General features: G+C 46.9%; 2 protein-coding genes across 4 annotated transcripts in view; both read right to left on the bottom strand.

Annotated features, from left to right (window-relative positions):
• IFT88 (intraflagellar transport 88) overlaps window positions 1–6,097 on the bottom strand; it is an 84,653-nt gene extending 78,556 nt beyond the window's left edge. The window contains 3 exon segments of the mRNA XM_061572958.1: window positions 533–595; window positions 4,384–4,492; window positions 6,030–6,097. Coding sequence (XP_061428942.1) covers window positions 533–595; window positions 4,384–4,485 — 165 coding nt within the window. The 5' untranslated portion in view covers window positions 4,486–4,492; window positions 6,030–6,097.
• A 397-nt stretch (window positions 6,098–6,494) lies between these two features.
• Window positions 6,495–27,372, bottom strand: part of PEX1 (peroxisomal biogenesis factor 1) — a 53,002-nt gene continuing 32,124 nt past the window's right edge. The window contains exons 14-24 of one of the 3 annotated variants that reach the window (XM_061572935.1): window positions 26,133–26,334; window positions 18,484–18,650; window positions 17,528–17,662; window positions 17,116–17,180; window positions 15,427–15,569; window positions 13,736–13,839; window positions 12,705–12,896; window positions 10,549–10,782; window positions 9,638–9,817; window positions 8,793–8,923; window positions 6,495–8,208 (exon numbers count right to left, since the gene is read on the bottom strand). In XM_061572935.1, coding sequence (XP_061428919.1) covers window positions 8,127–8,208; window positions 8,793–8,923; window positions 9,638–9,817; window positions 10,549–10,782; window positions 12,705–12,896; window positions 13,736–13,839; window positions 15,427–15,569; window positions 17,116–17,180; window positions 17,528–17,662; window positions 18,484–18,650; window positions 26,133–26,334 — 1,635 coding nt within the window. In that variant the 3' untranslated portion in view covers window positions 6,495–8,126. Of the gene's footprint in view, window positions 8,209–8,676; window positions 8,924–9,637; window positions 9,818–10,548; window positions 10,783–12,704; window positions 12,897–13,735; window positions 13,840–15,426; window positions 15,570–17,115; window positions 17,181–17,527; window positions 17,663–18,483; window positions 18,651–26,132; window positions 26,335–27,372 lie in introns of all 3 variants that reach the window. The other 2 variants (XM_061572944.1, XR_009756704.1) reach the window with 2 other exon arrangements.

Below are 27,372 nucleotides of genomic sequence, written 5' to 3'. Positions count from 1 at the left end.
AGTAGACTAAGTGAGGGGGGGACATATCACCTTCGCTTACACTGTCGGACACCTTCATTCAACAGTGTTGTGCCATGAAAACATTGTCATACTTGGAGAAGGCTTTAATATATATGGTAAAAATAATATATATTAGGTGGCATGCATCCCCGTCGTCCTCTGCAACATCGGCTGAGTGCGAATTCCAGGTTAGCGGTGGACCAGGTAGCTGGGGTTTGACTCCGTGTACTCATCTAATGATGCATCGAAACCCAAGGGGCTGCTACACGTGTTGTGACCGCATCCCACGTGCGCTCTGCTCGCTGCGGCTCTCAAACTATCGGCTCTGTTTCTCGCCTTTACCCACTTAGGCTCGCGTAGATCAAGACCTTACTGTTATTGCCAACCCTCTTGTAGGTCTCTTGTTACACTTGAAAGTACTTTCGTTGCATGCAAATGAAAACAATGCAGAGCTGCAAGCATGCATCAAGGTGAATGTGTTCCCACCGCAGGCGACATCATACAACGTGCAGCACGAGTGGTTCTGACTCACCGGTGGCCTGCGGCCATGACTTGTTTTCACGGCTTGCTGAAAGCCTGGGTCGTTCTCCAGCTCCTGGACACACAAAGACAAAGATCCCCCGTGTAGGCTTAACATAATGTTGGGGCAAGTGCTGTTAGCGAGCAGCACCTATGAAGGCCGGCACGGCACACGAGGGGGTGGGTGGCAAGCGCCCCAGCGGCGATGTTTACACACCGCACCAGGTACTCATTTGATGTTGAGTCGACCTAGGGGAGGCCCAGGGCGGGTTCAGATAATTGTCACAATCGAACTTGGCTCGCCGGGTTCGTAGTGCAGCGCACTAATAGCTGCACTGACGCTCATGAACACATGCACAGAGCGTCATATGCTTCTGCCTAACCTCTCGGGAGGTTATTGTGTTCACACGCAGAGGTATTATCATCGAAAACCTCATAAGTTTCAGTGGCCCCTTTGTAATCAATAAAGCAACGATACGAGTAGCTGAAGATCCACAGCTCAGCTCTGTAAACACGGGCAACGCAGCTGCACGTGGGACACCAGAGAATCCACGCATCCCTCTCAATGGCAAACAGATACGTTCCTGTAATATTCTCCATCTGTATATCGAAACCTATTTTCCCATCGACTTCCATTTTATGAGTTCTTTCTGAAAAAATTCCGGCCCCAATGCACATATTTCATGAAAAATAGATAATTTTATTAAATATTAATACTGTATACTCAAAATAAGTTGAAAAACTAAAAATACCACACAGCACTTACATTCAAGGCAATTGCTTTATGGTTTCTTTTTGCACATTATTACAGTATTGCACATTATCGAGAAATTACGTATATTGAATTGCCATATGATGAGGAAAGACTGCATGACACATATGGGTGCATGGATCCTGGTAATTTGCTTGCAATTATCTGTAGACTTATGTTGTATATTGATAAAGAAATACATCGGTAATATTAATAATAACAATGGCATTTGTGTACGCGGGAAAGCCTTTCCGAGTCTCGCTTTCCTTAATGTGGTAGAAATTTCGAGTACCCAGAGAAAACCGACACACAAGGGGACAATACTAAAATTTTCACACAGGCGAATTGACTCACCCACGTGTTGCCGTTAGTTTCTGATGAGCTGAATGATCCCAGCGTCACCACTTCTAGATGGAAATGGTGATCTACCCCAAGCTTTTAATGTCCAAACTATCAGAGCTGGATGTGCAAATCCAACTAGCCTCACTCAAGACACTCGGCAAATAAACTACCTTCCTTTGGTTTGCTCGCAGTGGGTGACAATCTATTAACCTCTTATCAATATTTCTTAAGTAAAATGTATCGATCAAATAAACCTCAGTACCCCAGAAATGGAAAACTGCTTTTGTTCATTCTCTTATAAAAGGTGGATCTACAGCCGACTCCAATAACATATTACTCACCAATTCCAATCCTATCACCACCACAAATCTAAATATTTCTCAAGGCCCAAATGTACAATTACGTCTCTAATAATAAATTTTTAATTTAAATGTTTTAATTATTAATGTAAAAGCTTTAAATTTAAATGTTTCTATTTAAAAACATCAGGGAATGTAACATTGTTAAACATTAACTCCCTTTCACACACGCGGGGGTACAATACGAAGGGAGAGTTTGAGGCCTAGTTCTAGTCTTTAGGCCTAGCTGTAGGCTTTAGGCCGCTGTGAGTAATTTTTAATTTAAATGTTTTAATTATTTATGTAAAAGCTTTAAATTTAAATGTTTCTATTTAAAAACATCAGGGAATGTAACATTGTTAAACATTAACTCCCTTTCACACACGTGGGGGTACGATACGAAGGGAGAGTTTGAGGCCTAGTTCTAGGCTTTAGGCCTAGCTGTAGGCTTTAGGCCGCTGTGAGTTAATTTTTAATTTAAATGTTTTAATTAAAAGCTATCTCAGGGAATTATGAGTTAATTTTTAATTTAAATGTTTTAATTAAAAGCTATCTCAGGGAATTATAAGGGAATGTTACACTTGTTTAACCAGGAAAGCCTCACTGAGTTTAAAGGTTTTTGTAGGGTCCTGCCAAGTGTTTGCAGTAGGGGGCGATGTTGCTACACCTAATCGGACATCGGACGGACGGACGATATAATCTATTGTAGGCTGGTTCACTTCGTTCCTACCAGTAAAATGGTTACCAATAGGGAGCCATCCCTCGATTGCATCCAGGCATCAATCAGCCTACCATTGTATCTATACCAGATGGAAATTCCTCTGGTACAGCCAAAAATGGGGACCATTTATCACATAGGGCAATGTGCACACAAACACCACTCTCCCTCAGCAGCTTGCTTGAGAAATCACCTCTAGCCAGCACTTTACCTGGTTTCAAGCTCAGGATTGCCCTACGCACATCCTCAACACATGGCACATCAGACAACTACTCACAGGGAGTGGGTACTTCCTCCAATATTTGAGGCACCCACACTCAACAACTATTTACTAATTTTATTTTACCATGTAAGCAGGGGCGGTTTCTTCATTAGGGCGATTGGGCGACGCACCACCAATGTCAGCCGTTACTGTGCCTCTGGATATAGTCCAATCAGCGTCATGTCACGTTCTGTGGAGTACAGCCCCTTTTTGGGCGATTTCACTCTGGCTGAGAATCGCCCAGAGTGTTCCCATAGACTTACATTCAAAGATGTTTTTTTTCGAACGGCGGGCGCTGAAATGCATTCTCTATGGCTTCCGGGAGGGCTCGCACTAACGTGCTTACGTCATCATACGTAAGCACGTTTCAGTCAACAATATTATTTGTCGCCACCTAGTGGAATCTTTAATAAAAGATACTGAGTGGATTGTAATAATAGTGAGAGTCACTTTATTTTTCATTAATATTAAAGTAGTGAAGTTGCCTTCTTGGTTCTTTCGGTAAAGTCACGTAGAAGGGAAGTAATAAAATAATAAAAATAAAACATAATAAAACAATTCTTTTATTAATGTTTTATCATGTTTTATTATGTTTTATTTTTATATTTATTTTTATATTTATTTTTTTCTTTTTTCTTTTGCCCCCCCTGAGAGATTTTGCAGGAGCCGCCACTGCGTGTAAGGCCCACTGAGCTATATAGCTATTTTTCAGAAGCGACTCGGCCATAAACAATAGCGCAACGAAGTGGCTTATCACATGCGAATTTACAGCAGCCAAATGCTCGAAACGCATATTTTTAAATGTGGAGGGAAAAACTGGAGGACCCGGAAAAACATCCACGTGACCATAGGGAGACATGCAAACTCCAAATATACAGGCGTCAGGGTCAGGATCGAACCCACGACCTCCTGCATATCAAGTGAGAGAGTTAACATCTTGCCACTGCAGTGTCCCAGGACATAACTACAGTACTGTACTGTACATATACCGCAATTGTGATCATTTGGACTGTACACTGCACACACTAACATAAGTTTGAGTTTATTTGATTTGTTACACGGATGGTCCCAATTAGCCAGTTGCACGACTGTTTTACAAGGGGAATCCGTGGTGCGTGAGCACAGCAGCAGCAACAACAACAGATACATCAATATTGCAAAGAATGAGAAGAGGATCCTTAAGGAGTACCATTCACTGTAGAGTACCATGTACTGTAGAGTTCAACAAAGTTGGTTATCATGTTGAAATTTATAGCAGCTAAATATAGACGGAAACACCAGAGGACCCGGAGAAAATCCACACGGTCACGGGGAGAGAGACATGCAAACTCCAAATATCCGGGCGTCAGGTACGGGATCGAACCCACAAACTCCTGCATTCAGGACGAGGTAAGTTAACATCTCGCCACAACACGCACTCACACACCACTGTGCACGTATTGCAATGCTGCACCTCAATATCGTAGGTGGGGTTGTACTCATTGTAGCCTGAGTAGAGGTCCTCCTCTTCCTCCTCGGGCACCAGCATGATGTGCTCACCTCGCATTCCCGCCATACCTGAGCTGAAACATGCAATTCAAAGTTCACGTTATTTACCAATTCTTTGTAATTCATATTCTTGCGTATGGCAATACATGCGGGAGCTAAATGCCAATGCCGAGGTCTGCTCGCCGCAAGAGGGCTTCAGCGGAGACTTTGTGTAGTTTTGCCCATTCCTCCCATTGAAGGGGTCCAGACACCCCAATGGTTTACTCTACGGTCTGCAGTTTGGATGTCATGGCCACAATCGTACGACTGTGGTTCGTCTATAATTTTACATGCACGAAGACGTGCGCATCGGCCTGATGATGTTCTGAAGGCACCAGCGTCTTCAAGGAATGGCAAAGCCAGGAGGCGTGATGTTTGGGTATTTATTACAGACTTTCCACTGGGTTCGCTGGCATTCTTCTATTTCAAATTGATATTAAGCACATGTATATGGTCAGTTTCGTGGATATCCGCTGTTATCATTCCATCTTAACAAGTTAAAAAAGCTGACAATGCATCTCCTTTACCAATCTGTCCCCTCCACGTAACAAAAGTGAGAGTGGAATAGCGACACTTCACATCAACCACAAGATCTTCTGCGCATGCAAATTTCGGCAGCATCGATTCGGTGAGTCGATGTAACCTGTCGTGGTATTAATAAGGCATCAGTTCTAACACGTTCAGATAGGACACAGCAAGTCTTACTACCCGGATGCACGTTACGTCTCCAATGTACTTGGAGATTGGATCAGCTTGAAGCGACACAATGTGGATACGAAGATACATTTTAATTGTAAGATAGGTCATTAGCTTACGAGAAAAACAGAATACAGTCCAGACAGATGTGACAATCTACATGGATGTAGCCTGAACCGCCACCTGGAATTCTCACGCATAACCACTCCCGAACTCTACAACATCTCACTTAGACACGTTGTCTCTCGCTGTCGGTCTCACGCTCTCCCTCTCTGCTCTCACGCATTATCTCTCACTCTCTCCCACTCTCTCTCTCCCCGTCTCACGCACTCTCTCTCACGCTCTCCGTCTCTCTCTCACGCTCTCTCTGCTCTCACGCCGTGCCTCTCACGCTCTCTCCGTGTCTCACGCTCTCTCTCACGCTCTCTCCGTGTCTCCCTCTCACTCCCCGTGTCTCTATCCGCGTCTCACGCTCTCTCTCTCACGCTCTCTCTCACTCCCCGTGTCTCACGCTCTCCCCGTGTCTCTCACTCTCCGTGTCTCTCCCCGTGTCTCACGCTCCCCGTGTCTCCCTCTCACTCCCCGTGTCTCTATCCGCGTCTCACGCTCTCTCTCTCACGCTCTCTCTCACTCCCCGTGTCTCACGCTCTCCCCGTGTCTCTCACTCTCCGTGTCTCTCCCCGTGTCTCACGCTCCCCGTGTCTCCCTCTCACTCCCCGTGTCTCTATCCGCGTCTCACGCTCTCTCTCTCACGCTCTCTCTCACTCCCCGTGTCTCACGCTCTCCCCGTGTCTCTCACTCTCCGTGTCTCTCCCCGTGTCTCACGCTCCCCGTGTCTCCCTCTCTCTCCGCGTCTCTCGCTCTCGAGCCTCTCACCGCGCCGCGTTCACCTCGCCCAGGCCCCGCGCTCCCGGCGTGCCCCGCGCGCGCGTCGCGTCGCCATGGGGACGGGGCCCGCAATGGGGGCCGTGAAGCGCCCTCGCCAGATCAGAGGTTTTACCTCCACGTCTGAGGATTTTACTTTCAGATCAGAGGTTTTACCTCCACGTCTGAGGATTTTACTTTCAGATCAGAGGTTTTACCTCCACGTCTGCGGATTTTACTTTCAGATCAGAGGTTTTACCTCCACGTCTGAGGATTTTACTTTCAGATCAGAGGTTTTACCTCCACGTCTGCGGATTTTACTTTCAGATCAGAGGTTTTACCTCCACGTCTGAAGATTTTACTTTCAGATCAGAGGTTTTACCTCCGCATCCGAGGTTTTTACCTCCAAGTCAAATGATGCACAAGCATCCACTGCTAACATTAACAGTACAATAATAAAACGAATGGAAGATGAGCCATCACTGAAAATGATTTATTACCAGTGCATTCGAGAAGATTAAATTGTAAACGAAACGTTTAAATTATATGTAAATCTGTAGACATGCGTGATAATATATCAGATACATCATATCGTCTGAAAATTACTAAATACAGTGTACAAATCAGAGTTTTACTATTTACAATTCTCAAAATAATTACCTGGCCTTGCAGTTCAACTTTAAAAGAAAATTTTAAAACATTACATAGAACCCATGCTATATTGGCGTACATGCTTGTGTGGCACGGACATCCTATTATCTTTCATATGCTCGTCACCGAGGCAGTTCAGGTTGTGAGAGTTTTGTCAGCGAAACTCAAGAGCACCTCAACACCGCCTGGCAGTGTTGGCTCGCCACGTGGCTTGTAATGCAGCACTGTGGAGGCGGCTCCCTTGCCGTGGGTTTCGGGTGCAAGCACCCTGGGCTCGCCAGTAGGATGCAGCACAGGAACGTGCACACCGATATCATCTGCACATTGTATGCATTTATGCTGAACTTCTTTCGCACCCTACGTAGCCAACCGTGCTCGTCAGAGGTGTATGGAAAAAGGGTGTTGCCCCTTCACATGTGCGGTATTTCTCCAAATGCTCCATATTGCTGCCACATGTATAATGAACACCACATATTGGCTGAAAATTATCTTAATAGAAAAGTGCAGAGCAATTATTGGTGCCGGCTCACCGCCTGGCAGCCTTCCCAGCTTGTCTGTTTTGAACGTTGTCATTAATACTACCTCGTAGCACCGTTTCAAGTAATGGCTCTTATTGAGCAGATTGCAAGGGAAACGTGAGCATTGTGAATCAATTTTGTTTTAAACACGAGAGCAATTTTAAACCGCTGATATATTAACAGACCCGTCATTCTGCTAAATAGTGGCACAATCATAGCTGAAAGAGCTCCACGCATCACATCCCTATCAATGATCGATTACAATAAGGCTAACTGCAATAGCAGTCAAAATCAGTCCCACACATTTTAGCGGGTGCGATTAAAAACGTCACATTCAACCGATTTATAGTTCCAATAATTTTCACATTTTATAGAAAACTGTCAGCAATTATCCAAAACGTATTCAACACCTTGTAAAGCACAGTTTCAAAACTACAACTAGAAATGTTCTGCTTTCCCCTCTGCGCTCATAAAAAGCCAAGAGCAGCCAAGAGATTTTTCAAAATTGATTATTGGATTTGGGGCTGTGTGATGATCTGGCCAAGTTTCTACCACAGCACCCTCCGCCACCTGACACAGCCTAAGGACTTGTCACGTGGTGGTCAAGCGATAGACGACATGCCAACGATGAGTTGGAAGAATATTTCTCAAAACCAAATTAATCAATTAGATCCGACGTTGATCATTACGTGGCCTACGTGTCAGGATATTTTTGTTATCCGGCAGTGTTAATACGTATGTACGCTGAACTTCTTTCGCACCGTACGTAGCCAAACGTGCTAATCAGAGGTGCGAGGAAAGGAAAACAACACTAAACACAAAAAGTGGCTCTAAAGAAATTAGTTCTCAATTTAGAATGTGATGGCTGTCATAACGGGTGCTTTGCCTTGTGTGCCAACACCACCGTCAATGCAACCGCTCGAGTGTGTAGCATCGTCGGTTAAGCGAGGGTGACTCTTTGGAGAGGGGAACGGGTCCTGTCGCCTTCACTGTTCTCTTGGCAGCCTCTGATGTTTTTGTATCTGCAATGAGAAGAGAAGGCACCCCGTGAGAATGAGGTCGCACGAGTGTCACAATAGACTCCAAACAAGTCACAATCAGAATATTTCTTTATCCTGGAAGAATCCGAAGAGCTATCAAGCTCTTCTTCACAGATGTACAGTAGGGGCGGGTCAGAAAGTTACAACAACACAAAAACCATCACACTCAACGGAGTGCACCACCACACACACCGAAATACACCACCGTGCGTGCTGGCACACGATCAAGTCAAAGCCAAATGACTTCCTGCTGCTCAAATGAGCAATAAGGCAGTGCTCGTCTCCAATTTACTGCCATAAGCCAGTGGTGTACATTCTACATTCCTACGGTGGGGGCGAGTTTATCCGTAGAACAGCCACTGTTGCCTTCCCCAAAATATGGAGCTTATTTTATCAACCTTGGATGGATGACGGGCTGAGTCAAACCCCCTAACCAGGATCCGAACTCACAACCCTCCGATTGCGAGCCGCTCACTCGACCGCTGAGCCGCATGATGTGATGGCAGCGACTCCGCCACCACGGCTAGTTGAAGGGCAGCAGCAGCACTGCGAGCAGGGCCACTCACAGCTTGTTAAATACTGCCCAGTCTTCACTGGAGATAGATGGACATGTGCTCGCCAACGCAGCCAGCAGATGTGATTGCTTTATCTGCAGTCTCTTCATTGTCTTCTCATTATCAGCTTGGGTTTCACCGTTCTAAACACACATACATACATCCATGGATACTCATTAATTACATTTTGTATTTGTTTTATTTATGGTTATTTATCGAGGAAAGCCTCACAGGACGGTTCTGCCAGGTTTCTACGGCAGGGGGTGGTGATATTGCTGTCTGTAAGCCCAGTTGAGTTATTTGCAGGTAATTTTTCAGAATTGGGATGTTTAGGCGAAACAGATTTTTGTCAGCTGTGGCAGGAAACCGGAGAACCCCGAGGAAACCCACGCAGAACAGAGGGAGTCCACACAAATTCAACACAGAAAGGTCGCCCCTGTCGGGAATCGAACCCAGGTACCGTCTTGCTGTGTGTTTAACTAAACTATTTGTTTATTTTATCAGGTGTAAGGCCCGCTGAGCTTTAAAAGCTTTTTTTTTATAAGCGACCTGGCCACAAATGAGAGCTCAACCAAGTGGTGTATTATGTAGAAGTATTTATAGCAGCCAAATAAACTAAAAGTACGTTGATTCTATGTGGAGGGAAAAACCAGAGAACCCGGAGAAAAATCCACGTGACTACTGGGAGAACATGTCAACTCCAAATATACAGCACGCGTCAGGGTCGGGATCGAACCCACGACATCCTGTATACCAGGCGAGGTACTGTTACCCCCTGCCGCCAAAAAAGAGAGAAAAAAGACGCATGGTACTCTGCTCAAATTGCAAAAACACGAATGTGGGTGGCCATACCGCACCTTTATGTCCACACCGTGGACAGCGCGTCCGTTCTCGACGATGAGAGAGAGCTCAGCACGGCGGGAATCGGTCTCCGTTGGACTCAGCTCACAGAAGCCTTGCTGCAGGGACGGCATGTACAGCACCGACTGGCCCAGCGCCCACTGCAGCTGCTGCTTCAGGGATGCTTCCTGCGTGGCCTGAGTCAACGGTGGATCACAACAATATTATGAAAATCCTATCCCGTGCGCATCGAGGCACCATACTCTGGTTTACCAGAAGGCGGACTAATTTTATCTCGACCCTTCTGCATGGGATAGAGTGTTGCCCCCTCGCATACATGGGTTTTCTCCAGGTGCTCCAGTTTCCTCTCAAGATTTATAAAAACTCTAAACTAAACTTTTTATTTTATCAGGCAAGGCCCACTGAGTTATGTAGCTCTTTTTCAAAAGTGATCTGGACAGAAATGATAATATAATTAATGAAGTGGCTTATCAAGTGGAAATTTAGAGCAGCAAATACAAAAAACGCACATTTAAAAATGTGGAGGGAAAACCCGGAGGACCCAGAGAAAAATCCACGCGACCACGGGGAAAGGGACACGCAAACTGCAAATATACAGGCGTCAGGGTCGTTTTCGAATCCACGAACTTCTGCGTACCAGGTGAGGTATTTAACATCTCGCCACCACGGCGCCCCATTCATTGGCAAAACTCATTAATTGGCTAAACACATTTTAATACACAGAAGATTGCACAGCTTGAGCTAGCACCTGCTAACCGCCTGGCTGCTGCCTTCCAGCTCGGCAATGGTTCCCTAGTGATTGCAAACGACACAATGTGCACGAACGACGGACGTCAACAACGATGCTACGTACGACGCCAAACACCTCGGTTATTATTCATTCACGAGAAGGCAAAACATTACCCACCAGCTCCGAGGAGAGTCCATTGCCCATTTCGGACTCGTAGGAGCTGCCAAAGTAAAGCCTCCAGACGTCGGGGAGGGGCGGCTCCTCTGCGGCGGGCAGCAGCTCACAGGCATCCAGCGAGGTGAGCGACGGCTCCAGGCCCGACTCGGGCCCCGACTCCTCGGAGCCGCCGCTCGTCGCAGGGAATAGCATGGAGGAGAGGCTGTCCGTCTCGCTCCCCGCCGCGCCCTCCTGCTGCGGCAACAACTCAGATTATTCCAGCCGCCAGGTGAACTCCAAAACAACAGCAGCGGCATCATAATCTTCATCGTCATTAAGTTTGAAGCTAGACCCCGTGCTTCTGTGTGCTGGGATACGTTTTAGTGCAGTTGTTTTCAACCTTTCGTTGGCTACTGTACCTACCCCTTGTTGAATTTCGTTTCAACCGAGTATACCCCCTTGCCTGAACCAACATGATTCTGAGAAATACATGTAAAAATAATGACCATTCTTGATGTGCTTACGTTCGTGGATGGAGTTCCTTTCCAGCTCAGACCCCGCTTGCTTGCCCATCGCCACATATATAACCTCTTGTTGTAACTGCTCTCTCGCTTGTCCAGCAGTTCCACTGCTGGATTATATTTTTTCCACTTGAGGACGACCGTTTGTGTTGCGATCGAAACGTCGCGATTTATTTTATTTTATACCTACGTGACTTTACCAAAAGAACCAAAGGGTAATAATGAACATCAATATTTTAAACTAACTAGCGAGTAACTGCAAGCGAATAACAAAAGTAAACGGACGCTCTACGTGCGTGGCGTAATCTGTTTACACTCGCTGGTTACTCTTGGAAACCCGCATTGTTACAATCCATGCATTTAGAAAGGTCTTTATATCGTTCTAGGCTACCATATGGCTTAAAATGTTATCATAGTGATTTTCTATTGACAGATTCATATATGATTATTCACCAATGTATGATATATTTTCACACATTTATAAATCGCCTCACATACCCCTTGGGACATTGCCACGGACCCCCAGGGGTCTGCGTACCCCCCCCGGTTGAGAAACACCGGTTTAGTGTGGCATGAAGCGTTTGAGAAACCTGTGCAACACTGGAAATGTAGATAATAATAATAATATTGGGGCAAGTGCCGTTAGTGAGCACCAACGAAGGCCGGCACGTCACACGAGAGGGTGAGTGGCCAGCTCTGTGCCCGGCCGCCTTTCTCTCCCCAGTGCTCATGTTACACATCGCACCACGTACTTATTTGAGGCTGAGTCGACCAAGAGGAGGCCCAGGACCAGTTCAGATACTTGTCACTGGTGTCAGGCAGGTTTGTAGCGCAGCACGCCAACGACTACGCTACTATACAGGGCCACACTCGAAAGCATGAGTATTACCCGCTAAAAGATGTGTGGCAAATATGAGTCCAACTAGCAAGGTGCGAAGTGCATATCCATGATTCATCATTGATTTTTGGGTCAGATCATGTAAGTAAAATGTGTGTTGTGCACCCTCCTCCACGTGAGACAGCCAATTAATAAAGTTGTCACATAAACACACGTGGCAATTTATTACTGCTTCAGCAGCCGCCACCGGTGTAACATTGGAGAGCGATCCACACATTTAACCCTTTCCCATTGCCATGACGTATGTGTATGTCATCCATATGGAATCGGAAGAAAAAATAATAAAATAACTTTATTGGTACCGAGGCTCCCACATGGCTATGCGGGAGGGCGTGCAGCAGTTTGATGCCAGCTATCAAAGAGTGCAGTGGTCGTGTCGCTACAGTTATTTGCGGTGAGTACAATGTCTTTAAAAACGACGGCCCTATGCCTCTCCAAATAAAATTAACGCTAACAGCTTACGTGTACCGAGATTCAGCGGTGAACGGGACACCCCACTCTGCAACTTGCAGACGTCTCAGAACGGGAAAGGGTTAACAACAGGGTTCGAGGTTTCTCTGGAAGTTACAACCGGCATCATCAGGCAGTTGCCACAAATGTGGAGGAGGGCTTTACGACACACATTTTACTCGCGTGACCCGACCCAAAGGTCGATTACGAATCGTAACATCGGTTGCAGTATCCTACATATTAACATTTGCACATCCCTTGTGAGTATGGATCGTTTCAGAAACTGCGTGGAAGAGAGACGCCGTCACCTTGTTGTTATTGTTGACGACAAAGGCGTCGGCCTGCAGGCTGTTGATGGCCTCCATTTGGGCATTGTAGAGCAGGGCCTTGAGGTCAGCTCCCGTGAACCCCACCGTCTGCTCAGCCACCGGCTGCAGGCAAGCGTCCTCGGCCAACACCAGGGGCCGGCTCAGCACGTGAAGGATCTCCAGACGCTCCTCCTGCACGGCGACCGGCAAAGAAGGCATCTTAGCCGGCCGGTGGTGGCTACGCTGCTACCGCCCGTGGCCGCCTGTAATCCAGCGCTGTGGACGCACAAATGTTGCTGTGAAACTCCCTTCCCGTGGGCGTTGAGGAGGAGCCGTGCCCTGGCTCGCCACAACAAAAATGTGGACTCCACCTGTTCCATCTGTACAGGATAAGAGTGTTGCCCCCGTGCATACGTGGGTTTTTCCTTCCTGGTGCTCAGGTTTCCTCTAAATGTAAACACTCATGAATTGGCCTAAATATGTAGAGGACCGCAGAGCTTGGGCAATTCACCGTGTGGCTGCCGTCGCATTTATCTCTGGTTCCTTCTCGAGCCTCTTGAGTCGTTGTCTCTGTTCGTCAGTGAGCTAAAACTGTGCGATGCGATACAAGTTGACATTAGTATTATTATTACAATTACTAGACGGACTCCTCTACTTACGAAAATTCGACTTATGAAGTTTAAAGATACGAACAAACCAGTCCGTATGTCCAGTTGCTTGTTCGAGTCGTAAGTTCAATCGCCACGCAATAGATGGCGGTGGTGACATCTACATCTGTAGAATGTGAAGAACCAGTGACATCTACAGGAGATGATACAACTTTTAAAGCCATTCCCCGTGTTTCGTGCACGTGCCGTGCAACATGTTTGGAATTGACAGCAGTAAAGTTGGACTTACGAACAAATCGACTTACAAACAGACCTCTGGAACCTAACGTAAGTAGAGGAGTCCCTGTATATGGTACATTATGCGGAACATCCGGCCGGCGGCTCTCCTGGCAGCGACGAAGGCGCAACGACTCAATGGCTCACCAGTGAGGGAGGTGGACAGAAGAGCGTTTGGTCGAGTCGGCCCGGACGCAGCAGGGCCGGGTCAATCAGGTCCGGGCGGCTGGAGGCAGCCAGCACATACACTCCTGCGGCAAGAATGTTCACCACACCAAACACGGGCATCGAAGGTAAACTATAAAACATATTTTTTTTATTTTACCAGGTGTAAGGCCCAATGAGCTTCATAGCTCTTTACTAAAAGTGATGTGGCGATTACAAATGATAGCTCACCGAAGTAGCTTATCATCGTGTGGAAATTTATAGCAGCCAATTACTCCAAATGCACGTTGGTTCTAAATGTGGAGGGAAAAACTGGAGAACCTCTAGAAAAATCCACGCGACCACGGGGAAATCATGCAAACTCCAACTATATTAGCGTCAGGGTCGGGATTGAACCCGCGACTTCCTGTATGCAAACGTGAGGTAGTTAACATCTTGCCACCGTCACGCCCCAATCAAGACGGCAATGAGGCGATGCGCACTCCTCTTTACAGCCCTGAGCCCCTATGGTGGGGGGGGCGAGTCTATCCATAGGACACCCAGTATTGACTTCCCACACAAAGTGGTTATTTCTTTTAACGACCCCGCAAGGATGATGGGCCGAGTCAACCAACAACTAGAATGGTTACTTGCAACCTTCTGATTTTGAGCCGCTCGGTCTATCGCTGCGCTACTGGCCTGACAACAATATTTTCGAACTGTTGTCTGTGAAGCACCACCACTCGTTGTGTCAGGATTAAGTCTCTCCACACGGCGACAAGCAATGGGGACTGTGGAGGGCCCTGAATGAACTAAAGGTGGGAATTAGAGTAAAATAATTAACACGTTTATTCAAGCGGGAATGCTCATCATAAATCCACCTCCGAATATAATTGGTGCACTAAACAAACAAGGTAAGCTCAGAGGTGAGAGCCCTGAGCTGGCAAGGATAAGATGGTTGGCTATGTACGGTGCGAAAGAAGTTCAACGTACATACATACATCCCTGGTTCGAACCCAGGCAGTCACCTATTATGAAACCAGGTTCTCAATGTAGCGAATTAATGGTTTCAGCCCGGTCACCAGTGACTGTATTTGGCTAAATTAAATATCTTGGAATGAAATATCAGCCTGTCATGCAATGGACATTACTCTCATATGCAGAGTGGGTGGGAAAGTGCTTCCCTCACCTGTGTGGGCCAGAAGTCACTTAAACGGACCTCAGAGGTAGCTCGGTGATATCCGCTTCCATGGAATGTTCTCTAACACAAAGGGTTGCGCTGATCTGCGAGGGATCCGAATGGATTTCTCCATCTCATGACTCCAATAGCAAATGGCATAAAATTGGGGGGAAATAACTAACTTTAAAAAAACACATTTTATTGCCTTCACGAAGTTACATGTGGATAAAAAAAAAATAGAAAAGAAGAACGGCTACGTTTAAGTGATAGCATTTTAGACGAGGCTGCTGATAGGATGAAATAATAATCGTCACGATCCATGGGCAAATAGCCCATCGGTGTCCACTGCACATTTCGTCATTTGTTTCCACTTTCCCCCTGGCCGGAAGAAGAGGGTGTTCATTGTACGAGGGTAATGGCCCTGCTGAAGGATGCGTGCCGCAAAGAGGCCGCAACGCGAACTTCATCGCTGGCCGTCTAGCGAGTGAACAAGGGAGCCGCCAACCCCCCTCACCATGCAGTCCCTCCACGCCGTCCAGCTGGGTGAGCAGTTGGTTAACGACGCGGTCCGTCACGCCCGTGTTGTCGTGGCCGCGGCGAGGAGCAAGCGAATCAAACTCGTCAAAAAACAGAACGCACGGCTTCGCGGCCTGGGCCCTGCGACGGACGAAATGCAACGAGGGGGCAGAGCGTCAATCCTGCGGCTTGACACTGTAAAAGCATTTGGCTGCTACAAATTTCCACACGATAAGCCACTTCGTTGAGCTGTCATTTGTGGCCAGGTCTTGTTTCCGAGACCCACACAGCGTCAGTGCCGAACACAGATGCATTACTGAGTGTCGGGTTAGACCACGTAACGATTCTGTCAAATCACTATCGTAAGATTATTCCGTGGCATACGCGCTTAACCTTCAACGATGCAACTTCAACCCTGGTTGATGCTTGGAAAACCAAATGGAGTTCACAAGAAGTCACAAGTCACAAACCAACATCTTGTGACAGACCCTGGCTTTGATCGTCCGTGAAACTTACAGGGCCACTACCCCAAAACCACATCCACACAAACCACGGCAGCAGACACGGATACCTGATGCACAAATGGAAAATTTAAAACTCTCCGTCAACGTGCGACTGCAGTCACCCAAAACAGAACCATGGTACGTGTAATGGACTCAAAGCCCGATTAAAAAATACAACTAGAACTATAATTTAACATTGCGGTTGGTTGAGAAAGATAATGGCTTCAAAAGTAGCGGAGTGCTTGCGCAATGCTCCTGGGCTCTCGGCTCATTGAGTCGCGACGAGCTGCTGAGCTGCTGAGCTACCGCAATGCCGCGCTGCTGAGCTGCCGAGCTGCCGAGCTGCCGAGCTACTGAGCTGCTGAGCATCGACGCACATGCAGCCACACGGCCAGACAAGCTCACCTTGCACTCACCGTGCAAGGTGAGCTTATTCCAATGGATCGACATTTATTTTATATTTTCCTCGTTGTCCACTTTTTACGCTACGTTACGTAACATTTGTTTTTATTGCCGGGAGTGTTTCACCTTTAAATTTGGGGGTTTCATTTCGCGCGGAGCACACAACCCTGCGTGCCACGTCCATATGATTTATACGATGCTGCATTATGAATGAGCGTCAAGCTTCACCGTTTAACCTGGACCCTGTATTTCCCCCGTGTGTTGATGGGAAAGCAGTGAAGTAAACACACAGCCAACATTCAAGGCAGAGCAGTCGAAGCGAATGATGATCCACCACTCACCGACTCGCTCATCACCAGCCAGTCGCCTCCTTGTCACTCGCCTGTCGCTACTACCATGGTCACCGTTCTCGTGGACTTCACTCATCGAGTCCTCCACCAGTGTGGAGGACTTTGGTCTACCAGGCAAGCTATTTCGTGCCATTCACACTGTGTGCCACCCAGCCACCCAGCCACCCACTCACCCCACTGCAGCTCAAAACACTCCTACTGACTCTTTCTGCTTCTTCCCTCACAATACTCCACTTTGGGATTTACCTCTGATCATCCCTTTTACCATGACATTGCTCAAGTCAAGTGACGTACGCGTTAACCCGGATTGTTTTTTGCGACCTCAATAGTGCCCGTTGGGTGTTGTCCACTTGACGTTTTTGACATTTGGGCCTGCGCTCAGGAACTGTGCATTTGATAAAAAAAATACAAGAGCCACGCGTCTCTGTTCACCTCTTAAAAACGTCCCTGACGGCCTGCTCGCTCGATCCCACGTACTTATTCAGCAGTTCTGGGCCCTGCCAGGGAGGCAACACCCGATTGGTTACACCCCACACACAGTGCCGGACAACACCGCATTCGTTCACATTGTACTCATCTCGCGCAAACACCTACGTATTTGTCGGCAAAAAAATATCAATAACCAGCACACGCCACGATTTTATTATGGTCCAGCATTTTCCGCGACTGGGGACGCGATCGTGGCGACATGATCTACAAGTTTAACACGTCGGCTTTCGCGACCAATACTATCCACAATAGAAGTTTTTGGGTTAGAATGCGTGAACGTAAAATATAATATACGTTCTAAAAGGCGTGACGACGAAGTGCCTTAACGCACGAGGCGCCCGTACCGCCGCCTCACCTTGATGCTGATGAAGTTCATGCCACTCTCATGAGCAACCGCCGCGGCCAGGAGGGTCTTCCCCGTGCCGGGGGCGCCGTACAGCAGGACCCCCGTCTGCTGTCTGATCGGGAGCCTCTCGAACAGCGCAGGGTACTGCACCCAGTGGCACGCAGTCGTTTAAACAGTAACCTGCCACTCTATCGTCATTCTACTGGACATATGTGAAAAATTACTTTATAACTCATCAGATTCCTCCAGTACATTCACAACTTTTCTTATCCGCAACCATATTATACCGGCGACTACTGTTATCCGCAGGACCTAAAGGGTCAATGAAAATCCTATCATCCGCCCCACTATTCTTACTACGAACCGCGATCATCCGTCTATTTCCCATACTGCATTGCGTAACAGCTATCTATTATCCTCTACATTTTTGTGGATAAATAGAGTCGATCGGCAAATCCCATTATCTGTGGCGATGGAGCTTAACTTGTTTGCTTATTCCAGATTTCATTCCTTACAATATAAGGTGTGGATCACATTTCCTCTGTAAGGTACCAAAGGTTAATGTGAGATTTAGCCAATACACATTCACCCGTGACTCTGTGTGTAACTGGATTAATGTGGCTTCCCTTAGTGAGAGTGTCAATACTAAATAACTAAAACTATTTTAATTTTACCAGGTAAGACCCCCCCACTGAGCTTTATAGCTCTTTTTCAGAAGCGACCTGGCTATCACAAATGATAGCTCAACAAAGTGGCCTATCACGTGGAAATTTGTAGAAGCCAAATACTCTTCACACATTTCTAAATGTGTACACACGCGCACACGTGCGCACACGCGCGCACACGCGCGCACACGCGCGCACACGCGCGCACACGCGCGCACACGAGCGCACACGCGCGCACACGCGCGCACACGCGCGCACACGCGCGCACACGCGCGCACACGCGCGCACACGCGCGCGTACCTTGGCCGGCAGCTGCACAGTGTCCATGAGCACCTGCTTGACGGCGGCCAGGCCGCCCACACTGTCCCAGCCGAGGCCCGAGGGCTCGTGGAGATTCGCATTGCATAGGGAGGACGGCGTGAAGCCACGCAGAGCTGCCCTCAAGTCCTCTGTGCTCAGATTTAGCCCTGCAACGCACGTGTGCGTGTGTAAGTGTGCGTGTGTACGTGTGTGTGTACGTGTGTGCGTTTAAATGCGTGAATGTGGGGAGCGGTAGAGTAGCGGTTATCGCGATGCGCTACAAACCTGGCAAGCCGAGTTCGATTCCCGCTCGGGCTAATACCAGTGATGACTATCTGTATCTTTCCTGGGCCTCCCCTAGATCGACTCAGCCTCAAATGAGTACCTGGTGTGGTGTGTAATCATCACCACTCAGGAGACAAAGGCGGCCGGGCGTGGTGTTGGCCACCCACCCCCTCGTGTGCCGTGCGGGCCTTCATAGGTGCTCGCTAACAGCAATTGCCCCAACAGTCTGTTACAGGCTATACAGGGGATCTTTGATTTTGTGAATATTTAACTTATTTCGCAGCATACGTAGCCAACCATGCTAATCGAAGGTGCAGGGAAGGATAACAAACTAAACACAAAAAACAGTTTTAAAGAAATTAGTTTCCAATCTAGATCTAAAAGTGTATAGCGCCAGTGGCCTCCTAATATCAGAAGAGCGTTCCAGACGGCCGCAGAAGCGCATCTGACAGGACGAAATGCAGTGACTGGCTTTGTTCAATGGCAAGCCAAAAGACGCTGCGAGGATGACTGGAGTTTGCGTGATGCTCCTTGAGGAGATCAGCGAGGTGTTGTGGTTCATTTGTGGTAAGCACTTTGTGTGTAAAGAGTGCGACCTTATAAAAGGAAAATGTCGCACATCTGATAAACTTGGTTATGATCATTTTTCCACAACTTATCAATAATGCCAAATGCACGCATGGCTATAAACGTGATTTGGTAATTGATCATTGGGTTAGGCCAGGGGTCCTCAAACTTTTTAAACAGGGGGCCAGTTCACTGTCCCTCAGACCGTTGGAGGGCCGGACTATAGTTAAAAAAAAACTATGAACAAATTCCTATGCACACTGCATATATCTTATTTTGAAGTGAAGAAACAAAACGGGAACAAATACAATATTTGAAATGAAGAACAAGTAAAGTTAAATCAACAAACTTGCCAGTATTTCAATGGGAACTATGGGCCTGCTTCTGGCTAATGAGATGGTCAATGTCCGGTTCCATATTTGTCACTGCTAGTCGTAACAAGTGATGCAAGTGTGCATCCGTTAGTCTAGATCTGGTTGGAGATTTCAAATGTTTCATTCTGGAAAAAGTCTGTTCACAGACATAAGTGCTGCCAAAGATGGTTGCCATTTTGAGTGCATAGTTCCTGAGATGAAGATATGTCTCAGAGGGGAGAGATGCATAGAAATTATGAAGGCTGCTTGACTTGAATGCGTCTTTCACAGTTCTGCAGTTCAGCCAGTTCCATTTGGTAAATTGTATCCACATTTTCAATGTCAATAGAAAATAGGTTACGGAAAAGCTGTATGTCCTGTTCATGGAGATGAAGCTCTTTAAATCTAAATTGGAACTCCTTTTGCAATTTTTCCAGTGAATCCACACATGTTTTGTTTGGGAATTGCAACCAATGGTTTTTCCGCTAACAGATTTTGAGTTGTGGGGAGATGGCAGAAGTTTTCCTCCTTAACTTGTTTGATGAGGAGACCTAATTTTACCTCAAATGCTTTGACATGTGATTGCATATCACAGATGAGCTTCCCCTTTCCTTGAAGTTGCACATTGAAACTGTTGAGTAGCTCTGTTACATCTGTCAGAAAGGCAAGGTGCCATTTCCATTCTGCATCATTGAGCTCTGGTACGTCTTTGTTTTTTGAAAGCAGAAAAGCTGTAATCTGTGGAAGTAAGTCATAAAAACGTTTCAAAACTCTCCCTCGACTCAGCCAACGGACTTCGGTGTGGTACAGAACATCTTCATAGTCAACATTTAGTTCAGACAGAAATTCCTGAAATTGTCTGTGGTTTAGTGCATGAGCTCTAATGAAGTTAACACAAGATACCACAATTTTCATAACAGAGTCCCACTTCAGTGATTTACTACACAGCGCTTGTTGGTGGATGAGGCAGTGTATGGCTATTGGATGAGAATGGTTATGTTTGTCCAACTCTTGGTTAATGCGAGCAATTACTCCTTTCTTAGACCCCACCATGCTAGGAGCACCATCAGTTGTCACACTGGCTAGTTTAGCCCAGTTCAGCTCCAAACCATTCACAGTTTGGCAAACTTTTTCATATATATCCTCTCCTGTAGTTGTTCCTTTGATGCTTTGCAGTGCAGCAAGCTCTTCTGTGACTTCGAAATAGTCATTCGTCCCACGAATAAAAATTAGAAGTTGTGCAGAATCACGAACATCATTGCTTTCGTCGAGTGCCAAGGAAAAATAGGAAAGTGTTTTTTGTGGAGTTTTGCAAATGCTGATGCAAATTGTCTCCCATTTCTTCAATCCTCCATGTAATTGTAGGTCCTGAAAGACTCACTGTACTAAATAAATCGGCCTTCTCTGGACACATCTCTTTGGCAACAGAAAGAAGGCATTCTTTAACAAATTCTCCCTCCACGAATGGTCTACCAGTGCACGCTATTAGCTTGGCAACTTGAAAACTTGCTCGCAGTGATGAAATATTTAGCTGCTTCTGCTTCACAAAAGTATTTTGCTGAGTTGTTAATGTATTTTTCAGTTTTAATATTTTATCTTTTCTCACTTCTCCGACCAAACAATCATATTTATCTTTATGTTGAGTTTCATAGTGTCGACGTAAATTGTATTCTTTGAACACAGACACTATATTCTGGCATATCAGACACACAGCTCTTTCCTTGTACTGCATGAAAAAGTAATCATAAGTCCACTGTTCTTTGAATATCCTACACTCCGAGTCAATTTTTCTCTTTGTTGACATCATTGTTTCCTAGGGAGTCAAAATTGCTATTAGTAAAATACCAATATATATACAGCGCTACAAAAACAATACACCAGCAATAACTTTGCCCACACAGAGACATACAGACTGCACTGCCCATCAATGCAGTCTGATTGGGGGAACTCCGCTTTTACCCCAGGCTCACACTGGTGCGGGTGCCATTAAAAAGTTAATTACACCTGCAGTTTTGTTCACAGATCGCAGTACATCCCCAGCACACAGGAATATCACTGGGAGTGGAGCCGAGGGGCAAGTGAGGGAGCTGAGGGAGGGAGAGCCAGTCAAACGCAGCCAGGGGAGGGCTGGCAGCCTTAAGCCTGGGGGGCTAGTCCAGTCAATTGGCCCATTGAACCATTCACCAGCGCAGCCCAATGAGTGCCCACCGCCGCAGCTCAATCAGTGCCCACCGCCGCAGCTCAATCAGTGCTCACCAGCGCAGCCAAATCAGTGCTCGCCACCATAGCCCAATCAGTGCCCACCACCACAGCCCAATGAGTGCTCACCAGCGCAGCCCAATTAGTGCTCACCAGCGCAGCCCAATTAGTGCTCACAAGCGCAGCCCAATTAGTGACCATGGGCCGGATAAATCTCCTCGGCGGGCCGCATGTGGCCCGCGGGCCGTAGTTTGAGGACCCCTGGGTTAGGCGACATAATGATCTAACCCTCCACCACCCGACGCAGCCTAACAAATTAAATTGTCAAGTGTTCAACTGTTTAACGGGCCAATTATAACTTTTTTCACCATACTGACTGGTAAGTTGTGGAGGAATTCCCATGACAAAATGTAGCTGCTTGATATGCGAAGTTCTACTTGAAACTGTGTCAAGCATCGTTAGGTTAGAACCCAGGAAGTCAGAATAAACAGGTGTCCTGACATCACAGAAAAACCAAGCAGATTTAGACGAGATATTAACCAATGCCAATTAATGTATTCTAAATTTGGGCAAAATATTGGCTGTGAAAACCTATGCTACTATTAACCTCTTACAAAATTATAATTTCCGTCATTGTGCAGAACATATGAGAACAAACTTGATGAAAAGCTTTCGTGACTGCAGGATTTCATACTCTTAGGTTCTTACGGTAACGTCGCGTAGATAGTAAAATAAATAACTAATAGATCACGACGTTTCGGTCGCAACAAGCGGTCGTCCTCAGGTGAAAGAGGGAAAGAGAGAAACATGTCTCTGTGAGGAGGCATTATAAAGAGGGGGAGGGGAGGCCGCAAAGGGGCGAGAGGGTGGGGATACAATTAAAAAGCTTGGGTGAAAGAGAGAAAAGAAATGTTCCTACCTACGTGACTTTACCGAAAGAACCTAAGAGTGTGAAATCCTGCAGTCACAAAAGCTTCTAATCGAGATTGAACCGCCTCGACGGGGAGGTTATCCACACAACTCAGACATAATTTCAACCGAGAAGATGGATGCAAAATTTTGCAATCTTTTGAAGGATTGGATCAACCAGGTAGGGTGTTAACTGTTGTGTTAGCATTACATTTCCTAATGTTAAGTTTGATATCTCGGCTTCTTTGTCACATTTCTTTTCTCTCTCTCACCCAAGCCCTCTTTGAATTTTATCCCCACCCTCTCGCCCCTTTGCAGCCTCCCCTCCTCCCCCTCTTTATAATGCCTCGTCACAGAGGCAGGTTTCTCTCTTTCACCTGAGGACGAGCGCTTGTGGTTGCGATCTATTATTTACAGTGATACCTCGGTTCACGAACGCTTCTGTTCACGAACAACTCGGTTCACGAACAGAAAAGTTCATAAAAATATGCTCCGGTTCACGAACTCCGCTTCGGTTCACGAACAGGAGCCGCGGCCATTTTAATGCTATTCCCAGGTGAGACAGTGAATGTAAAAACCGGTTCCAGAGTTTTTGCTCGTGTCGAAACCAATGCTGGTGAAATTACATACTACCAGGAGGCCGACACAGATATGTTGAGGAATATTTCCTGCTTACAGTAAAACTTCGTTATATCGGTATTTGTTCATTCGTAATTGGGGATAATTTGGCACGGCTGCACTTTCGGCAGAAAAATTGTGTATTAGTAATTCGCCATGAGCCGAATTGCCATACCGAATGTTCCAATTCCAGCATACACATGGAGCGACGCCACGCGCCACAACCAAAACAACGATTCAGTCTGGTGACGGCAAGCATGGTGAGTGTCAATGCAGACCCGTCGCTTTGAACTTTACCTTGTTTATGCACTCTGTGCAAGCCAACTCTCTCAGAAATGTCGTCTACACCCACATCAAGAAGTACTAGAAAGGGACTGAAGTATAAATCCCTTAGTCTGCGAGACAAATCCAAAGTTTTGGAAAATAAATGATGCGTATGGTGTGTGAAGAGTTTGGAAAACAAATTTGGAGAAAAAAAAATTGGAGTAGGAGGCGCTGGAGAGTATCATTGTACATAATTCGGAATATTGGATAATTCGGCAAGGCCAGAGCCCAATATGTGTTGAATTAACAAGGGTTTACTGTAAATATATTGGTTATTTGTAGTATAAAATAGCCTCGCACATATTTTAATTTAGAAGCCGATTTAAAAAACAACCCCAAATCAAACTATCCTCCCTTTTGACTTAAAGCTTTCGTGACTGCAGGAATTCATATTCTTTCGGTCTTTCGAACAAAGCAATCGCTTTGTTGTGATCGAAACGTCGTAGTTTTTTGTTATTTTCTTTCAACCTATCTACGTGACTTTACCGAAAGACCCAAAGAATAAATCCTCCCTTTAATTGTCTCAACGATGGTGTGCACTCCCGCTCACGGAATTCCACCGCCCTGCACCACCGCGCCCTTCGGAAAATTAGTAGTACAACCCACCATACCCCATACCCCACAACTCAGGGGTCGACCTACATTGATTTGTCATTCATAATAAAGGTTTTTTTTGGGTTAGATCGCGTTATTTATAAATGTGTCGTAACCCTCCACCACACGACACTGCCAAACAGTAGAAAATGTGTCACGTTTACAAAAGACAAATAGTTCAAATAGTTCACTACTTTAGCCCACCGGTGTGTGAGATATCATTTAAATTTTTTTATTGTAATATATATTTTATTTAATAATACAATTTCTTATAGGGGAAACAAATGCCAATGAACAACAATTGACTGATTACCAATCCATTATATAATTACAATACCCTCCTCGCCTCGAATCACTGCACCAGATTGAGTTAAAAGATGACGTCACCCTGCTGCTCGATGATGCTGGATGTAATTACCAGCGAAACGTCGTACTCAAAATTGTAAATGATGTTGATTCACTCTTCAACATACCGGTGGGCTAAAGTAGTGAACTATTTGTCTTTTGTAAACGTGACACATTTTTTACTGTTTAGCCGTGTCGGGTGGTGGAGGGTTACGACACATTTATAAATAACGCGATCTAACCCAAAAAAAACGTTATTATGAATAATATTGGTCGCGAAAGCCTACGTGTTAAATTGATTTGTCAATAAACCGATCTCCATGTGGGGTAAATACTCCTCCGGGGTTAACACGGCACTACTGCATTGTTGAAACATCGGCAACAATCTCCTCACGATGAGTACGCAACGGCTGCTGCGGCGCCGCTCAGCCGCTCGTGTTGCTGCAGATGCCGCCCCCCGGAGCCACCGGGCCACCTCCTGCAGTGTTTGCAATTCACGCGAGCGAGGGAGGGGGCCAGCCAGCGTCAGTACCCGGGAACGTGAATAATGCAGCGAGTGAGCACTCGCGGTGCGTTGCCGCTGGTAACAGGGAGAACGATGCGATCCATCGCACGTGTGTCCAGTGAGATACCGCTTACACCGCAGTGCGGCAGTTCACTTCGATTCTGAATTGAAAAGAGAAAACTAATGTCTAATGCTCAAGATATTTCAAGATCTGTGCCAAAACTGCTAACTGGTTTTTACAGTTTTTTTTCATGCGGTTGCACGTACGGTGAACTTCTTTCGCACCGCACGTAGCCAACCGTGATAATTGGAGGTGTCGGGGGGGGGGGACAACAAACACAATTCACAATCCCAGCAAAGTCTTAACCTAGTGAGTTTAATTGCGGGGTAGCAGCGACTTTCATGTGAAAAGATGCACGCTGTGTTGATTGGGCACTTGCAATGACGAGTCGAATATCTGAGTTGAAATCTTTGTGTAAACTTATAAATGGGTCATAGAATTTCTGTGGAACCAAATCCAGCAATTAAAAAATTATCGCGCTTCTTTACCTAGGAAAGCCTTACCGAGTCTCAAGAATCGTTTTCAGGAGGGTTCTGCCAAGTTTTTCGCAGTCGTGGGCTATGTTGTCGCTGCTGCTGGGTGTAATCCCAACTAAATCATTTACAGGAAAATTTTCAGCATTGGGATATTTTGTCCAATACCAGTAACATAAAAAAAAAGATTTGTATCTAGGAAAGTAAACCGGAGAACCCTGGAGGAAACCTCATGCAGCACAGGAGAATATACAAAATCCAGACAGAAAAGGGGACCGAGTTGGGAATTAAACCCAGGCCTTTATCGCTGTGAGGCACGAGTGCTTCCACCGGCACTGCCACCATACTGCCACCATACTGCCAGACTCTCGACACAACAATTCGCTAGCCGCGAGGGGCCTCACGCCGAGCGTTACCTTGCGGCGTGCCATCCCCGTGGGGCGGCGCGTTGGCCTGCAAGTGGGCGTGCACTGCCCGCTCCACGAGCTGCACGACGTCCCGAGCGAGGAAGCCGCCGGTGAGCTTGGCGACCTCTTGCAGCTCTGCGCCACTCAGTCCCCGCGCAGAGACGCTCGACTTGTTGCGAATGACAGCCGCCAGGAGCTCTTGGCCGTCCTCCTGCAGAGGCAGCCGCACTCACCAACTCAGTCAAACACTCAGTCACCCACCGACTCACCCACTCACTCATCTACCCACTCACTCATCTACCCACTCACTCATCTACCCACTCACTCATCTACCCACTCACTCATCTACCCACTCACTCATCTACCCACTCACTCATCTACCCACTCACTCATCTACCCACTCACCCGCTCACCCACCCAATCACTCACACACTCGCTCAACCACCCATCTACTCACTCGCTCAGCCACCCACTCACTCACTCACCCACTCACTCACTCAATCAACAATAAAAACCGCCATTCGCCACTAAGTGGCGGTGATGTCACCACGACGCTTGTGCCAGGCTATGTACACCTTGAGGCCACGTGAAGTGTCGAACGCCCGCTGGAAGGAGGTCACGGGGCAAACCCAGGTGCCACAGGTCGACTGACCGAGATGACTGGCTGATGCACCACATGTGCCCCCTACTGTGCCAACTTGCTGTGCTTTAGCCACCCGACGCTCCGCTCGTTGTTGTGAACGTCGCTCCTCCGCCCTCCATTGTTGTTGGAGGGCGACTGCCTCCAACTGCCCAGCAGCGTCTTTCACGAGCCTCCTCCACAGGGGCCGATCTTAACACCGCTGGTACCAGTCATCGGCAAGTCTACTCAGCTCCACATCCTCCGGTACCACATCACTCCATTTCTTCTCTAGCCCGTGCCGCACCCGTTTTGACCCCTCTATCCGGCCGAACAAAAGCTGTTTAGGCATGCGGTGACTGGGCATGCGGGCTACATGACCCAGCCAACGCAGCCTTGCGTGCCGGAGGAGCTCACCGATGGGACTTTGCCAAGATCTTTCAAGGATTTGTGAGCTCCTCACACAATCCAGCCTGGTTAAACCCAAGATGTTTCAAATCGGCGAAGATGCTCCATTAGAGGGGGTCCACGTTTCGCAAGCGTAGAGAAGGGAAGGAATGAACGTGGCCTAGAAGACTTGAAGCTTCATGCGAAGCGACAGACCAGGTAGCTTCCACACAGCATTACGCA

Source organism: Lethenteron reissneri, chromosome 7 (assembly GCF_015708825.2).
Source record: "Lethenteron reissneri isolate LAM-NWPU_2019-01 chromosome 7, ASM1570882v1, whole genome shotgun sequence".
NCBI classification, from domain to species: Eukaryota; Metazoa; Chordata; class Hyperoartia; order Petromyzontiformes; family Petromyzontidae; genus Lethenteron; species Lethenteron reissneri.
The sequence above is the reverse complement of the archived record's forward strand: the minus strand, read 5'-3'. Positions and strand labels throughout refer to the sequence as shown.